Source organism: Cucurbita moschata, unplaced genomic scaffold, assembly GCF_002738365.1.
Source record: "Cucurbita moschata cultivar Rifu unplaced genomic scaffold, Cmos_1.0 Cmo_Scf00001, whole genome shotgun sequence".
NCBI lineage: Eukaryota > Viridiplantae > Streptophyta > Magnoliopsida > Cucurbitales > Cucurbitaceae > Cucurbita > Cucurbita moschata.
In genome coordinates this window covers 6809500-6828484 of record NW_019268517.1, presented here as the reverse complement: position 1 = coordinate 6828484, position 18985 = coordinate 6809500, and the positions used below count along the sequence as shown (strand labels likewise).

Here is an 18985-nt window from a genome sequence, read left to right as displayed (position 1 = left end):
AAAAAAAAAAAAAAAAAAAAAAAAAAAAAAAAAAAAAAAAAAAAAAAAAAAAAATAATAATAATAATATAAGACTCGAATTATGTGCTAGATGCTACACATTTCGAGAAGAATAAGTTAACTTTAAGGTCAAGTAATATTTCATCCTTAACCATAGTTTATTTACTAATTCTTTAATATCAGCTGATTCTAACCTGTATTTAATTTTAGTCGAGCTTGATCTTCACGATGAATAAATCACTTAAGTTTGGATGTATTATTGACGGTTACCTTTAAAAAAATTTGTCCAAAAAATCTTTGTTTTCGTTCATTTTTTCAGGTAAAGCAAACCATTTCCATTGATTGATGCACGTTTCATGTGTTTTTATATAATTTCGTGAAGATTGAATATAGTTCTAGACGAGAAAAGACAAAGTCGAGGTGTCCCGAGATGTTTAGAAAATTGTTATGTTGGTAGCTTTTATAAGATGATTACCAAAATCAAGCAATCAAAGACAAATTGCACACAATATTAGGAAACTTAAAAGGACTTATAATGTTATTTTATTTTGGGAAATCTTGAAGAATCTTTGGTGGGTTTGTTGGGAATGGCTCAATTTTGTGGATTTGATTAGTGGATTTAATGACATAAAATAATTTTTTTTAAATATGGGAATGGCCCAAATCTAATTATAATATACATGAATTAAGATCTCACCTTTGTTTATAATGTTTTTAATTTGAAAGACGATATTAAGGTGCGTGTAATTGAAGTCTTTTTAAATGAACTTCTGATAAAGAATCAATCTGAGACAGTGGTAAGATTTAGATTATTTTGTTGATCAAATATCTCAGAGAAAAAACACTTGTTTGAGATTTGAATCACTCTGTAAATAAAATTGATCATATCTAGCTTGAATGATTCTAAACATGTAATCTAAACTACTTATAATTGCAAAGAAATTTAGCTATTGGTGAAGGAAAGGTAAGAACACTTGGCTCTAATGACAGGAATCACTTCGAGAGAGTACAAAATTTGAATTACCTTGTTGAAGAAATATTTCCGGACAAGAACACTTGATTGAAATTCGAATCATTCCAAAAACTAGGTTGATCATGTAAAGCTTGAATTATTCTAAACATGTAATCTAAACAAAATAAAATTGAAATCATTGACCTTCCGTAAGTCATTTCAAGAGTTCGTAACCATCATAATTTATGACATAATTACTTATTATGTACGTATAACCTAAAAATAAATAAAAAGTCTTTAAAACTTAAAATACGTTAATGAAACATCATAAATTTGTATCCATTTAAGAATAGATGAAGTGACATCTTTAAGTATTTTGAAGTCATTTTTGCTTAAATGAGATTTGATTCTTCTTAACGTGAAATTGATTGTAACTTAAGTACAAACTTAATAGAACTGACTTTAACTTAATTTGAACAACATTCTTCACAAATTCCTTCAACTCCATATTGTATGATTGATAAACAGCTCAAACCCCAAAGCGAATAATATCTGCTAGCAGTGGACTTGGACCGTTATAAATGGTATCAGAGTCGGACACCCGGTAATATACCAGCAAGGAGGCTGAGCCCCGCAGGGGATGGATATGAGGCAGTGTACTAGCAAGAATGTTGGGCCCTGAATGAAGTGGATTGGGTGGCCCACATTGATTGCAACGAGGGCGTTGGACCCCGAAAGAGGGTAAATTGTATGATCTCACATCGGCCGAGGAGGAGAACAAAACGCCCTTTATAAGGGTGTAGAAATGTCTCCCTAGCAAAAGTGTTCTAAAAACCTTGAGGGAAGCCCGAAAGGGAAAGCCAGACAATATCTGTTAGGGATGAACTTAAACTATTACAATTGAGATGTTTTGGTTCGTACCAATTTCTCTCTAGAATCTCACTAATGATTCGTTGATTAAACTTAAACATAACTCAAATAGTTAAAACATATACGCTAAACTAAAATATCAGACATTCGTACGTCATATATCGTTGAAGTTAACAAAAAAAAAAAAAAAAAAATCCTATTAGTTCTATCAACCTTTCTATTCAACCATTTCAATCTTCTTGGTTACTTCATCAACTAATATATGTTTATACAATACCCCCTTGGCTAACATATGCCATGTGACTTCTTTCGACATCGGTCGATGTCGATGTCGGCCCATCAATACATAACTAGTAAAAGGTAAGAACAAAAAATGGTTGCTCCCTCTACCAAAGGAAACACATTATCTGCAACATATTCCCTGACAGAAAAGTTGGAGCAATGACAACCTTTGTCCCAATGCTTGAGAAAACAACCATAGGAAATTTCTATATTTGGCCTGAAAACACTACTTTTCTTAGCATAGTTCCAAAGAAAATAACGACAGTGACCTAAGAAACAAACATTCATTCAGCATCATTCCAATTATGAATGGCCTTATACATTCAGCTTAAGAAACAATGCAATCTCCTAACTAACAGGATTACACATGAAGCGTACCTGTTCTTCACCCAATTTTCAACCCAACAACTCCTCTTTTAGATTTAGGAAGAAAAATCATAGACAAGTTCAACCAGATGGAATTCGGCTCGAAACCGTTCCTGCATCAATGAAAACGTCACAAAGTATATAAATATGCATCAAGTCCAGAAACTGATGATAAACAACATACAATCTTTAAGAGTCGCAACGGATACTTTCTAGAGCCTACAAGTTACAACCAAGTTAGTTAACACAGGTGGGACGGGGTGGGGCGGGCGAGGATGGGACGGGAGAAAATGGAGTGACCTAACAGGAAAATATTAATAAATCCAAACCAGATTGCACATTATTTTGTTGTTGTTGATTGACAATAACCTGTAACTATAACCTACAATCTGAGGTTCAGAAATATACTATCATCCATTAAAGAGCATGGATTGGACTGCAACCAGAATTCATGTTTTCACTGCCAGAAGCTGCCTTTGCATGGAAAGCAGACCGTCTAGACGCCCCCTCGAGTAGTTTCAGTGAAAGAGATGAAGGGCCAGCATGACCAATTGATTCTCCGAGACTGAGTTTCGACATGCCAATTAGCTCATCAACATTGAGAGGAGTCTTTGAATGCACAGCTGTTGGCTTAAGAACCTCATGAGTCTCCTTATTAGCAGTCTCTGCACTGTATCCTGAGTAGAACGGGACCGAAAACGGAAAGAACGGTGCTACATATGCAGGATATACCATTGGATAACAGCATTGGGGACCGTATAGTTTTGCAGGAGCTGACTCTCCATCATTTGAGTGGGTCGAATCCATCGATTCACATTCTTCATCAACAGTTGGAGGTGTAGGCAATGGGTTATTGCTTTGTGTTTCAGCATGTGAACTGCTGACTGATAGGAACTCCTGCTGCGCAATTGAATTCTCAACAGGCTGCAAAGAAGTTGAGGGAAGTGGAAAGAAAGAATCAGTGAAAATAACAAGGCTAATCATGTTACTTAATTGGCATGTATGCATCAAACAGAAATTTCAACATCTCTATGACTACGCTATCATCAAACACATTTGAGAAATCAAGGTAATAAGCCCGTGGATATCAAGGTTCCACAAGCGGTACTTCCTGATACTGTATTTGAAGTAGTTGTTTGAATTCCTTATGATATGCAACTGACACAAGTTCTTGCGATTGGGAAAAGAGGCAGTTTGAAGGTGGGGGCTGTTCTTATTTTACCTAAAGGGTTTGAATTAGCCCCCCAATCGTATTTCTCCCGAGATTAAAGAAAAGATGGGCAATCTGTCTTTTCAGAGCTATCGTCCCACTAAAAGAAATATTCTTGTGATAGGGCTCTGATGATCGATCATTGACATTTCTAATGCTGAAGACTAGATGAACCGTACAACTAGAATGTCTGGACTTTAGTAAAGGGTAATAGCATCCTTGTGATATGAAATAGATAAAAGACGGAAACGTATATGCATTTACAGATGGATTGATGGAGAGTACAAACTTCGTCTGCAACAATGTCGAACAAACTGGAGCGCCTCTTTCTTCTTGATACATTGGTCTGCCTTATGAAATATTTTTGGGCATGACTAGCCACTTGAGTAGGTGTCCTAGATACAACATAATTACGTGCTATCCCACGCCAGTCTCCTTTTCCGAGTTTCTGTAACCCGAGTAAAAACATCCTATGCTCCTCCTCAGTCCATGGAACACCTGTGCATTACCAGACACGCATATAATTCAAATAAAGAATCGACCTATTCTTATTAACTGATCAAAGGTATATTGCAGAGAATTCAGTATAATTCAAATATCCTACTCCTGGTCAACTTTTTCCAGAAAATACTAACCATTAATATAATACTGGCATATTAAGATGTTTTGTAGTCCATGCTAAAAGAGTATGAACAAAATTATTTTCAAATTCAAAAAATAGAAAGACAACCTACACGAATGGTTGTCATTTGAAATAACAAAAAAAAAATGGAAAAGTTCTTTCATCGAGAACCAGCAGATGAGTAAATACATGTGTGAAGTCCCACATCGATTGGGAAGGAGAACGAAGCAATCTTTATAAGGGTGTGGAAACCTCTCCCTAACATACGTGTTTTAAAAACCTCGAGGGAAGTCCGAAAGGGAAAGCCCAAAGAGGACAATATCGGCTACCAATGGGCTTGGGATGTTACAAATATTATTTGTTAAAAGATCACGTATTTGTTTAGATTGCTGTCAGTTTGATTTAGTTTGTTAAAGATCACGTATTTGTTTAGATTGCTGTCAGTTAGATTTAGTTTGTTAAAGATCACGTATTTGTTTAGATTGCTGTCAGTTAGATTTAGTTTTGACTGTCAGTTAGATTTAGTTTTGATTTGAGTACGGGTTGGTATCAGAGCTATGGATCTGTGAAATAGTTGGTATCAGAGCTATGGATCTGTGAAATCAAAATGGGAGGAGTTTTGACTGTCAGTTAGATTTAGTTTTGATTTGATAGTTTTGATTTAGTTTTGATTTGAGTACGGGTTGGTATCAGAGCTATCTTCTTAAGGGATCTGTGAAATCAAAATGGGAGGAGAATCCAATTTTTCAGTTGTTGCACCACCCGTCTTCGATGGAGACAATTATCAAATGTGGGCAGTTCGTATGGAGACTTATTTGGAGGCCTTGGATCTTTGGGAAGCAATAGGAGAGGATTACGAGGTCCCTCCACTTCCAGCAAATCCTACCACAAATCAAAGCACAGAAGGAAAAGAAGATAAGAAAATCAAAGGCAAAAGCTTGCCTATTTGCCGCTGTATCTCAAATGATCTTCATGCGAATAGTGTCCCTCAAAACAGCAAAGGAAATCTGGGATTATCTCAAGGCTGAATATGAAGAAGATGAGAGGATTCGTGGAATGAAAGTCCTGAATTTGATTAGGGATTTCGAGTTGCAGAGGATGAAGGAGTCAGAGTCGGTGAAAGAGTACTCTGACAGACTTCTCAACATCGCCAACAAAGTGAGATTGCTTGGTTCTATGTTAAATGATTCCAGGATCGTTGAAAAGCTGCTAGTCACTATTCCAGAGAAGTTTGAAGCCACCATTACTACTCTAGAGAACACCAAAGACCTATCAAAGATTTCTCTTACAGAACTCTTGAATGCTTTACAAGCACAAGAGCAAAGGTCAATGAGGCAAGAAGGGGTGATTGAAGGTGTCTTGCTTGTTAAGCATCAAGACAGCAGCAGGTATAAAAACAACAAAAATTTCAAAAATCAATTGACGAATGGAGATCCATCTGCCAATTATCAGAAGACAAAAGGAGTTTTCAAAAAATCCTATCCACCTTGCTCGCCATTGTGAGAAGAAAGGTCATCCACCATACAAGTGTTGGAGAAGACCTGACGCCTTCTGCTCCAAATGCAATCAACTTGGACATGAAGCTGTGATCTGCAAAGCCAAAGATCAGGTGAAAGACGTAGATGCACAGGTAGTTGATCAAGAAGAAGAAGAAGATCAATTGTTTATGGTCACTTCTTCCTCAGGCAAAGAATCACGCGAGAACTGGTTGATTGACAGTGGATGCACAAATCACATGACATATGACAAGGAGTCTTTTGAGGAATTAAGAGACACTAAAGTCAAGAGAGTGAGGATTGGCAATGGTGAACACTTGGAAGTCAAGGGAAAAGGCACAGTAGCTATAACAAGCTACGAAGGTACAAAATTTATTCCAGATGTTTTATTTGTACCTAAAATTTATCAAAATCTGTTAAGCGTTGATCAGTTACTTGATAAAGGCTATAAAGTGTTGTTTGAGAATAAGCAGTGCTTGATCAAAGATGCTAGTGGCAAAGATTTGTTCAATGTCAAAATGGAAGGAAAAAGCTTTGCTCTAAATCCGACGGCCTTTATATTCAGAACTAGTGCCACTAAGATTTGGCACAAAAGACTTAGACACTTTCATCATCGAGGTTTGCTTCAGATGCAATCAAAGAAGCTGGTAGAAGAACTCACTGACATTGATGAAGACATGCCTCCTTGCCATACTTGTAATTTTGGGAAGCAACATAGGCAACCCTTTCCTAAGCAGGCATGGAGAGGCTTGAAAAAACTGCAACTGGTTCATACTGATCTTTGTAGTCCTCAGCGAACACCATCATTAAATGGTAATCTTTATTACACTGTTTTTATTGATGATCTAACAAGAATGTGTTGGATCTTCTTGCTGAAGCAAAAGTCAGAAGTTGTGGGTGTATTTCGGAAATTCAAAGCCAGAGTTGAGAATGAAAGTGCACGCTTGATTCAGACCATAAGATCAGATTATGGCAAAGAGTACACTTCAGAAACTTTTAACAGGTTTTGCGAAGAGGCTGGAATTGAACATCAATTGACAGCACCATACACTCCTCAACAGAATGACGTCAGTGAAAGGAGGAATAGATTCATAATGAAGATGACGAGATGCATGCTTCATGAGAAGGATCTTCCAAAACGTTTTTGGGGAAAAGCAGCAAACACTGTTGTGTGCTTGCAAAATTGAATTTCAACAAAAGCTGTGAAGGACCTGACACCATTTGAAGTTTGGTATGGTTACAAACATTCTTTAAAGTTCCTTAAAGTATTTGGGTGTCTTTGCTTCACTTACATTCCACAGGTCAAGCGTAATAAGCTTGACAAAAAGGCAGAAGCTGGCATATTTGTTGGGTATAGTACTATATCCAAAGCTTACAGAATTTTTCAACCACACACTAGTCATGTTATTGTGACCCAAGATGTTCATTTTGCTGGAAGTGAGCACTAGAATTGGGAAGAATTAACGAAGGTGATCAATTTCTAATGCACCAAACAATTTAATCTTTGGTAGCATGTTAGAAGAGTTGAAAGATGAACGACTAAAAGAGTATAAAGATGAACGACTAAAAGAGTATAAAGATGAACGACTAAAAGAGTATAAAGATGAACAACAAGATGCTTTGGTTGATGATGCACCTATCAGAGGAGCTTTCGGTGATCGAGAAAAACAAAATCTTGGAGTTGGTTGATCAACCTCTAAACAGAAAGATAATTGGGGCAAGATGGGTGTTCAGAAAAAAGCTTGAGTTCACAGCATCTAAACAAGGAGGAGTGTTAAAGATCACGTATTTGTTTAGATTGTTGTCAGTTAGTATCTAATTAAATCTCCGTTAGGAGTTAGATTTAGTTTTGATTTGAGTACTGGTTTGTTACCCGATTTTCTCTCCAGATTTTTAGGTAGATTTTCTAAATATTTTCTTGTATCCTCTGTGTATACATAGAGCATTCTTGCTCTTCATAATTAAATCTTCTCATCAACCATTCAATAACTCAGTCTTTCACTAACATTATCAAACCCAAACACCGGGCGATGTGCTAGCGAGGAGACTGAGCTCCAAAGGGGGATGGACACGAGGCGGTGTGCTAGCAAGAGCGTTGGGCTCCGAAGGGGGTGGATTGGGGGGTCCCACATCGATTGGAAAAGGGAACGAGTGCCAGCGAGAACGCTGGGCTCAGAAGGAGGTGGATTGTAAGATCCCACATCAGGTGGGGAGGAGAACGAAGCATGTGTGGAAACCTCTTCCTAACCAATGCATTTTTAAAACCTTGAGGGGAAGCTCGAAAGGAAAAGTCCAAAGAGAACGCGTTTTAAAAATCTTGAGGAGAAGCCCAAAAGGAAAAACCCAAAGAGGACAATATCTACTAGCGGTGGGCTTAGGTTGTTACAACATGTAATTGTCTTTTCCATTTTAAAGGTAAAGTGTTTCCAAAATTCATCTTCTCATAATTTTTCTTTATTTTTCAAAGTCAAGTACATATTGTTGGATGAAAGTGTCCCACATTGATTAATTTAGGGAATGGTCATGGGTTTATAATCTAAGAATACACTCTCCATTGGTATGAGGCCTTTTGGGGAAACCCAAAGCAAAGCCATGAGAGCTTATACTCAAAGTGGACAATATCATACCATTGTGGAGAGTCGTGTTCGTCTAATACATATAACATTGTTCCTTGATTCCTATATTTAGAGTGTATTAACAAGAACATAAGCTGGCCTTGTTCATTAACATGGATATGGAATAATCTCTAAAAAAAATACTATACTTGGTAGTGCACATTGAAAACATAGAAACAGGACATGTTTACAAGACAATAGGATAATTCTATTTTTCAACACCACTCAACGTTTCACGAACATGAAACTCCTAGAACAAAGAAAACATCAGAACATGTGTTTTTTCAAAATTGAATCAAAAGCACTGCAGATTTCTGAATTCATTTCCAAATACAGGCCTATCAAATAAGTTCAACACTTTCACAGTAACTATTGTTCTTCCAAAAGCATGAAAAGAAAAATTGATTAGGTACCAAACAAATCCTACAGCTTATCCTACCCAAACAGTTCAAAATTTTTGCTGAATCAAGCAAAAAATACTTTTCTTCATTCCACATCCATACTCGAAATTCTCTACTTAGATTCCTTTCATTTACCTAAAAACATGCCGATCACGAAGGGAAAAAGAATGAACAACAATCAATAACCAAAAGGAATCCAGCAAACACCAGGATTGAAAAAACAAAAATCAAACAACAACAGCAAAATTAATTCAAATTAATGCATAAACTCCCAAACCTTTCTTCCTCTCACGGCAACTCGACGAAGAACCAGGAACGAAATCCTCCGACGCATAGCCGTCTGCCGCAACTCCATGGTCAGGAGTCTCCCCGGGAGAAGCCGGATTGTTCGACCCGCCGTGCAGTGCACCCGACCCGGATCCTGCATAATGGCTCAGATTCCCCATACTAGCACTCTTCCTAATGGAACCATCGGTCAATCGGACTCCGAAAAGCTTCACGCCGCGATTGGGACAAGTCCGAGAGTTGTGCCCATTGTGGCTGCAATGCGAGCACCTCCGCGTCATCGTTCCGCCGCCGCGTTTCAGAAATCGAACTGAAGTAGAATCAGATCAGAAGATCCCAGTTACATGATCCAATCAAAACCAGAAATTAGGGCCAGATTTCCTCGTCGCAGCAAATTTTTGTTCCTTTTTTCTGTTCTCTCTAAAGCTTTCGCAGGTGGGAGAGAAAAAGAGAAGACCGACTAAATCCAACACTATCCATTTATCAGCCCTGGATAAATGTGAAATAATCCCCTGCTTCGTGTCTATCTCTCTTCCTATACTCTTCCATCTCATCCATCAATTCCTTCATCAAACTTGATGGTCGCATTAATCAACGGCTGTGATCATTTCATGAAAAGTTGCACCACCATTCGGATAAGGTGTCTTTTTCGATCAGTATTTATTATTTATTTTGAATTTAAATTTTGATAAATGTTTTTTTTTTTTAATATTAAGAATACGTGCATTTATCGGTTGTAATTAGTTTATTATTATTATTATTTTTTCAATGCTACAATGAATTAAGAGAAGAAAATATATTTTAATTTATAGATGATGTTTATTGAAAATGATATTTTATTTTTAAAAAAGAATTTTAATTTATTTTAGCCATGATATTATTACACCACTCTTTGAATTTCAATAATATGGATGTTCGTTAATTGGATTAAATCGAGTTTAAACATTTTTTATACTCGGTTCAATGGTTGACATTGTAAATTTTTTTCGATTCAAAATAAATTTTATTTTAAATAATAAACTCAATTCAGTCCTAACTTCTTAAAATATTTATTTATTTATTTTTAAGCATTTAACCATCTTTTATAATTTAATTTTTGTAGGAAAAAACTATTTTAAGAGTTATTAAATAATAAATAAAAATTTATAAAATTGAATAAATATATCTATATAAGGTTGGGTACAAATTTAATCCAATTTTTTGAACACCCGTCTTCTTGTCACACTTTCAACAGATATAAAATGCATTTTATTAGTGAAGATAGTCATTTATATATTTATATATCCATGACGACTTTTTTTAATCGAGGAGTGATTTTGGTCGCACTCTTAATAAAATATAAAATAATTAAAAAAAAACTCACGACATAATTTTTAAAATAGTTTAAAAAACATGAAATGCCATGAATGTCTGACCTTATGACACATTTAACAAAGAACTTTAGTCACTCATTTTGGATGTATTTGACTTTACCTAAAAAAAAAATGTTTCGAAAAGATTGAGTATTAAATTACATAGTCACTGACTTCATTGTTAGGATTATGATATACAAATATAAATCGAGAGGTGTCTACAGAGTAGTGCAAGTCTTGGTTTCTGCCCAATTTTTATTTTTATTTTCGTGAAATTTTCAATTTTTTTTATGAGGATTAGTGCGAGTATTTCTCATATCAATGTACGGGGATCGAGTTTCCCATGAAAACCTTTTCTAATACATAATTTCCGTTTTACAATATAATTTTTATAAAAAAAAAAAAAAAAGTAAACAAAAACCTAATGTAATGTAATCTTCATCCTTGCCTCATTTATCTAATAGGGAGAAATCTATACTCAGTAACTCTCTCATTCCACGGGATCCCCCACCCTATTTGGGATGGGTATCATGATACTCGGTCCCACTGAGTAAATGGACATCTCTACATAAACTAATAACTTATGTGAACATGACTATCGTGCGCCTTAAAATTTAGTTTTTTTTTTTTTTTTTCCTCGCTCTGATGGTTTCTTGTTGATCACTTCATGTATACCTAACCCTTTAGACATGCATTGCTGTTTTGAGCTACGGTTAATATAATTCAATATCATTCAAGTGATAGGTTACATTCAAAACACCTTAGATCGAGGGTAGCAAGAATGAGCAAAGAAAATAATAATCCAATAAAAAGTTTTCAAAATTACGTAATTAAGATTTAATTAAAAATTTATGATACAAAAATTAAAAAATAAAAGGAAAATATCGATAATGTATATTCCAATGTAATTGGGTGGCATAGGAAAGAGGCTGACTTTTAAACCATTTCGTAATTAATTGAATAAAATAATAGACCACGTCAAAAGCAGATTTGGATAGAGACAACTCGATGATGAAACGTAGACGGTCGGATTTGGTCAACGCTTGAATTGTCAAAAAGGTCCAGGCGGCTAAAATCTGAGATCTTGGTGGATTGTGACACGTGGGAAACTCCCATTGGACATGTCTTCGGGCATATTCTATCGCATAATCCCCGGACAGTCACGTCTTACACATTAATCACACTTTTTTTTTTTTTTTTTTTACGTTAAATTATACCAATTCAATATTAAGTTTAAATTAGAAAATTCTATTTTTATTCTTAATATTTTTCTATTAAAATAAAGTATAAAAATTAATGTAACAGCTCAAATGTAGAAATTATAATGCAAACGTGTATGGCTGAGTTTAGAGGCATGACTCTATACCATGTTAGATGAACACAACTCTCCACAATGGTATGATATTGTCCACTTTGAGCATAAGCTCAAGTCAGGGCTTCCCCTAAAAGATCTCACAACCAACAGAGATAGTATTATTTAATTATAAACTCATGATCATTCCCTAAATTAGTTCATGTGAAACTTTCATCCAACACTTACAAGATAGAAAGAGATGAGCTAGCGTGGGTCAAATCACCTCTGCTCTGGTGCTTGCCATTTCTTTATTTTTTCTAAAGCTGAATTCTTCATTCTTTTTCTTGATTTAATCTCTCTATTCATTGAATATTCAATTCAAAATGACATTACAGACGAAAGAAACAGAAGGACTTCCATTGCAAGCAGGCAAAGATTTACCTCCGTGGAAAGGATGATTCATTCCGATCGGTACCCCTCAATATATGATACCCTATAGGGATACAAGCTTATTTCAGACCCTAAAAAAGGGTATCCTGAGCAATTTCAATAATCGGGTTCATTAAGTCAAGAGTTGAGTCCATAATATGATAGATAGCAATAGGTTAGTGTTTTTGACGTCCTTTTCTATCTACAAAATTGTTTTAATTATAAGGCGGTTTAGAAACACTCATATACTAGAGTGCTTTAATCTTACTGTAATTCTTGCAATGCATTAAATCTAAAAAAGGGTTACAAAGTTGACTCTTACCTGGTCACACAGATTCTCAAATGGATCTTGACTAATCTTTGTAGAGACTCAAGTCATGGTCTTCACAGCCATGGTTGATCCCCATTAGATTGGTCATTTTACCCTTGACCAAGTCTAGTTAGGGCCCAAAGACCTCAATCTTAGTCAATGTCCGTGGTGGTAAGCTTTTGGTGTAATCGATAATTTCACCCATACAATTACACCCACTCTCTAATCTATCACTAATCAACATATCTGATTTAGAATTTTGAGGTTACACTCTTCCATGTCAATTGGATTTTGACCTATTCACATGAGTTAGCTTAGACTAGGTCTTGGTTGACCGATGTGGGTTGGCCTCACTAGTGTGCCAACCCACTTGGTTTGGTTCAAGTTGGGCTTTGATATGGCTTGTCTAACCCATAAGGGCTAGTCTCCGTAAGCTTTTATCAACCCACCTATGTCGGCTCATGTTAAGCCTTGACCAACCTATTTGAGTTGGTTTTTGCATTCCTCACCCGACCCACGTAGGTTAATATGTTCTTCGGCTCAATAGATGACATGGGTCAATCTACTTATGCCCGCTTGACCTACATGTGCCAACTTCTATTCGACTAGGCCTATCCATGTGAGTTAACCTATTTGGGTTGGTTTTTGCATTCCTAACTCGACCCACGTAGGTTAATATGTTCTCTGGCTCAATAGATGACATGCGTCAATCTTCATTCCAGCTTAACCCACATGTGCCAACTTCTATTCGACTAGACCTATCCATGTGAGTTAGCCTCCTTAGCCTTGGTCGACTTACATGAGTTGACCTATCCCTGGCCTTTAGTTTCTTTGACCTCAAAATATATTTTTAAAGGTTAGCCCTTGTCTCATGGGTTTGGACTCCTTTTGTGAGCAGTCGGGCTCTTCCTCCTAGGGGTCGAGCTCATCCTTTTAAGGGTTTAATTCCTCATCTTCGAGACATTAAAATCCTTATCTCTATGGTTGCACTCTTCCTAGTCCAATTACAAGATCAAATTTTAGAAAAATCATCAATTAAAGAGGAGGCAACGTAAAAATAGGAAGACGAAACAACAAGGAACTACCTCGAGTTATTCCAAATTTAGAAAAAAAAAAAGAAGAAAGAAAAGAAAAGTGTGTATGAACACATACGAAATGATATTGTCCACTTTAAATATAAAGTCTCATGGCTTTCCTTTAGACTTCCACAAAATGCCTCGTACCAATGGAGAGAGTATTTCTTGATTATAAACTAATGATCATTCTCTAAATTACCCGATGTGGGACTTTCATCCAACAATTATAACATAATATCTTATTTTATATCCTATTTAAATATGGTAAGAGATTCAAATTCATCCTACATTTCAAATAAATATTTTTATTTAATGTATTTAATATACATTAATTATTTTATACAATAAATATATATTTTTCCTTCAATTAAATTCAACATATTAACGATGATTGAGTCTTACAAAACCTATCAATTATAAACTCCAATAGCACATAAGTTAATTAATTAAATTATTTAATGAATCAATTTGCATTTCATTAACTAAAGGCCTCTAATATAAATCTAGAGTTGCGATCTTATACACTACAAGACAAGTTGTATCAATTGATATAATCATTACACGCAAATCGATCATTCACAAGTTGTTCATAATTACAGTTAGGTCAAAAGTGTGTTTTATCCCTATAATTATATCTTACATCAAGTACGATTGATTCTCTAATGAAAAATTTGTTTATGATCAAATTATAAATTAAGTCACCCTCATGCCAGTGATGAGTGAAGAAGGTGGGCCTCATTGCTCATGTCCTGAAATCAACACTTGAGGAAACTACTAAGTCCCAAAATGAAGGTATATTAAGTCGGCTACAAAAGTTGTTCTCACCCGTACCAATCAAAGAACAAGCCCTCATAGACAGGAGTTCATAACTCACTCAAGATCAAGTCGCATATGTACATGATCATCCTCTAAAGTATTAACCTTCTCAATTAAAGGATTTACAAAGAGAGAGTAAATATTTCGTAGGCCAGAATTATACAAATTCATTGTATAGAATACCTCTACTCACATATCTCCAATGAATGATTCAGATAAAATCATTTGTAACAATTACAAAGTGGAACATAACAATACCAATAGTGATACCAAGATAAAGCACCCATTTATCCACACAGTATAGATCTTTAGGTTGTTACTTAAGCGTGATCATCTTTTATGTCAACCACATACTATTCAAAATTACATGAATAACATTAAATAATTAATTACGATGTTTTAAGACATAAATCCCAACACTCAGTGGTTTCGTTTCGAAGTGGTGTTGGGTTGGTTTCGACGAACCAACCCAAGACCCGGATAGCAAACACTAACAGCCTAACACGAGTTGTCAACCCAACAATCACACGACCCTCACATACAAACATTGCAACTGTCGGACGAAGGCCAACAAAGCCTAGTAGCCATTCAAACACAAGGCATACCACAACACTACAGCAGACCTAAGCGTTCGATAGTCCAACCCCGACTCCTTTTGACGTACGACGCACCCATGCAGCACGTCGGCGTAAACTGTTTCACTCCCTAAATCCATAATGATGCCTGAAAAAAGGTTTAGCATCTTATCTACTAAGGTAGGTAGCTTGGATTCATTGAACATTTTGGGCCACCCTGATATTGGGCCTTCGATGGGCCGACCATTGGAGGCCCAAAGCCGCAGGCCTATTAGGTGGCTTGAAACAAAAATTCACTCACACGGACAGTTGGAGATCACGTGCGATTTGAGACAAATAAATCTAAGAGAGAGAATAATGCACGTGGAGTCCATTAGAATAGAATCTTCAATATTCATATAATAATGCAAGTAGACCACGTTTATGAATATCTTATCATACACCATGATATGGAAATGGTACGATTATATTTATTCACCTTATAACATATATTTCGACTTGTATTTTTCTACATATTATTCTTTTTTTTTTTAATTATTTAAAATTAAAATGTCCACCAACCAAAAAGCCCTCAGACAAAATCCTCGAAAATCATACTTTTGTAATTGGATTTCCGAAAATGCCCTTGCGTAATCATATTGTTAATGATTATTTTAATGGCTTAGCATGGGCTCGTACGTCTTTTCACCTTTTTTGTTTGGAAAGGAAATTAATTTTGGGGATCTTTGGTACGACGCACGTGTAGTCCAACTCAAGACGACGGCTTTTTTTTTTTTTTTTTTTAAATTTATTTTCATGTTTTTCGATTAACGAAACGATTCGTTTTTGGCGGGGTGAATCTCAGAATCACATGGTGACCAGCTCAGCCGGTCACATGGTTTCTGATACGTGGGGCCCACGGATGCTTCTTGGCAATGGGGAGTTGCACGTGTGGTGGAAGAGATGGACGGCGGAGGTGGGTTGAGGACGGCTGAAAAAAGAACTGGCTATTCCGGTAGAAGGGGGAGGAGGGGGAAGGGTATGATTGGGAAAAAATAGTACAAAATAATTGTTTATTTTATTATTTTATTTTTATTTATGTTGGCAGTTTGACCGTTGACCAATCTGGGTTAAGACATTGTTACTTTGACTGAACGCGAACGTGCGGGTTAGTTAGCATACACGTGTGCGTGCTGTCCGTTTGATCCCACGTAGGACCCACGTGACTACTTGAGGGATAACGGAGAGAGAGAGAGAGAGAGAGAGGAAAAAAAAAAGAGTTTTTTATTTTTTATCTTTTCTTTAAATTACCTATAAATCAAACATTTGGGGAAAGTGTGTGTATGTGGGGCCACCACCTCATCCATCAATGATTGGACAAACTAGAAAAGTAAGGAAAGGGCATTTTGGGAATTTGAAGATAAAATTCGGTGCCCAACCAACGGCTGTGACGGGTTCGTTGGTTTCGTGGTCACTTAATTCACGTGCGAGTCACGTGCCACCCTATGTGCTTTATCCTTTCCAATTAGTCTTTTTTTTTCCTTCACGTGAATTTTTTGGATGTTTCTCATAATTTCTTTTCTCCTTTTTATTTTTTTCCTTTTAATCCACAAGTTGATGGATTACAATAGGGGTAGGGGCAAAATGGGGTTTTCATGAGGAAATGACGGAGTGGGGGTGGGGGCGAGTTCACGTGCTAATCACATGGGAGGTGAGAAGCCTCGTACGGGCTGCGAAGAAGCGTGGGGGAACCAAGGAGGAGGGAGTGGGTCCCACGTGTGGAGTAATTTGTCGGGTAGTGGTGAAAAATTTTAAATTAAATTTTTTAAAAAAATAAATGAGAAGAGATGAAGGGGACACGTGGGACAGCTAACACGCCCTAGTGGGGACACATTAATCATAATCCAACATCTTGTCTGGTTTTCTTTATTATTATTATTATTATTATTATTATTATTATTATTATATCATTAATTCTCTCCAATTATTATCTGATTGAAACACTTCAATTGCTTCTATCATTGCATCCTGAGAAAATATTTGCTCTTCTCTTCTCCCACTTTTTCATTTGGAGCGTTTGCTTCACGCGCTATTGTTCCAAACTTATTTATTATTAATTTTACTAAATATATATTCACATTGAATTGCAAATTTGAATTAAATGTTTGACCATAATAACTCGACTAACTCAACCTAAAGATTTTACTGTTGGGTACTTCCAACAATAATATAATATTGTTTATTTTGAGTATAAACTCTCATGGCTTGACTTTGCTTTGGGATTACTCAAAAGGCCTGAGGATTTACCAATCTATTAACACAACTAAGTTTAGGGTATATCTCTGATACCATGTTAGATGAACAAGACTTTCCACAATGGTATGATATTGTTCACTTTGAGCATAAGTTCTCATGGCTTTACTTTGGGATTCCCCAAGAAGCCTCGTACCCATGGAGAGAGGAGAGAGTATTATTTGATTATAAACCCATGATCATTTCCTAAATTAATCTTGTGGGACTTTCATCATCCAACACACCTAACCAAACGCACGAATACCTTTACTAAACAATTAGGTTCGGTTCATTATTCTGTTTCAAATCAATCTAATAAAGTCTTTTGGAATCATGCGTTCAATTATTATTAAATAGACTTCATAGCTAAGTGTATAGTGTCTATCTAAAGACTTCCCACTTACAATATTATAATATTAATGGCAAAATTTTCAATAAAGAAAAAAAAAAAGAAAAGACATTTGAATATGGATTAATGTCTTTTTAACACTAATTTTGTCGAAAGAAAAAGTACCAACGATAGGTGGCTTAAAATAAATTTTGGTTTATATATTTTAGATTTATTCTATTTTACTTTATATATATAGTATAGTATTTTAAAAATAAGTCAACAAAAAGGCACGTGAAATATACGCGCTGAGAAGGGGAAGAAATGGGAGGAGGCGAGATTTTTGATAATATTCATAATAACGGGGGGGAGGGGTTATTGTAGTTCAAATGATTGAGGAGAAGGGGCGTGTCGGGACCCGTAGTGACAGCGTGAGATGGCACCACCACTTCCCATTTCTCGCGCGTGGGACCCACGTCACCCTCCAGATATTAGCAAAAATAAATAAATAAATAAATAAATAGTTGTCTGTGGTGTGAGTGCACGTGTCACATGTTGTTACCCCACGTGACTTCCTTAATATCACGCTTTCCTTAAACCCCCTCCCCACGTGAACACCACCGCCCTTTGTCCCCATTTTCTCTCTCTCTCTCTATCCTCCCGACATTCTCGCCCATCTTTACCCCTCTTATCTCCCTTTCTCTTAGAAACTAAATTAATAAAAATATTGTACTTTTTTTTCTTTTTTATAAATATATTCTTAAAATTTTAAAACTTTTTAAAATATTAAATTTAAAAAATATTAAAAAAAAATAACTTTTAAAACTTTAAAAAATACTCCTAAACTTTTTAAATTAATTTTTTTTTAAATCATTATCTTTAACCACAAAATATAAATTTAAGAATATTTTTATTAATTTAGTCCATTATTTTAAGTTTTTAGTATTAAATATAATGATTTTAAAATTTTAATTTTGGATCCCTTAATTATCATTATCTCTTTTTTAGGATATAGAATAGATTTTTTTTTTTTGAATAATTTCATTTGGGACCATGTATTATATTGTAATAAATGATAATCAAATCATTGCTGTCTCCTCAAATTATTATTTCCTTTTTTTTCCTTCATAAAAAATATATAATTTATTATTATTCTTTAAATACTGAAAAAATAATTAGATTCATGGGGTTTCGAAATAGATCCGTATTTGTTTCTAATCCTTCAGAAACACGGTTTTATTAATTGCTGATTTAAACAATACCCACCAAAATAATAATAATAATAACAATAAAATTTAAAAAGAATAAAGAAAAAAAAGAAAAAATTATTATTTTATAATGCTAATGCTAATAATAATAATAATATATTTGTTTATTTTAAAAAGGTAATTTTAGTTGGAAAAAAAAAAAGAAAAAAAAAACAGTGTAATGTGGGG

General features: G+C 35.4%; 1 protein-coding gene across 1 annotated transcript; it reads right to left on the bottom strand.

Moving 5' to 3' along the window:
• Positions 1 to 2567: 2567 nt before the first annotated feature.
• LOC111450638 (transcription factor KUA1-like) lies at positions 2568 to 9537 on the bottom strand. Its single transcript, XM_023090866.1, has 3 exons — positions 9091 to 9537; positions 3969 to 4177; positions 2568 to 3393 (listed from the first exon to the last, which is right to left on the bottom strand). The coding sequence occupies exons 1-3, from the start codon at positions 9377 to 9379 to the stop codon at positions 2887 to 2889; spliced, it is 1005 nt and encodes a 334-aa protein (XP_022946634.1). The 5' UTR covers positions 9380 to 9537; the 3' UTR covers positions 2568 to 2886.
• Positions 9538 to 18985: the final 9448 nt, after the last annotated feature.

Bases quoted from the DNA above. Each gene is read 5' to 3' on its own strand.
- LOC111450638 (XM_023090866.1), bottom strand. From the start codon at position 9,379: ATGACGCGGAGGTGCTCGCATTGCAGCCACAATGGGCACAACTCTCGG. The intron at 4,178-9,090 runs GTTTGGGAGTTT...GGTAATGCACAG, and splicing joins TTGCCGTGAGAGGAAGAAAG to GTGTTCCATGGACTGAGGAG. The intron at 3,394-3,968 runs GTTTGTACTCTC...ACTTCTTTGCAG, and splicing joins TCGACATTGTTGCAGACGAA to CCTGTTGAGAATTCAATTGC.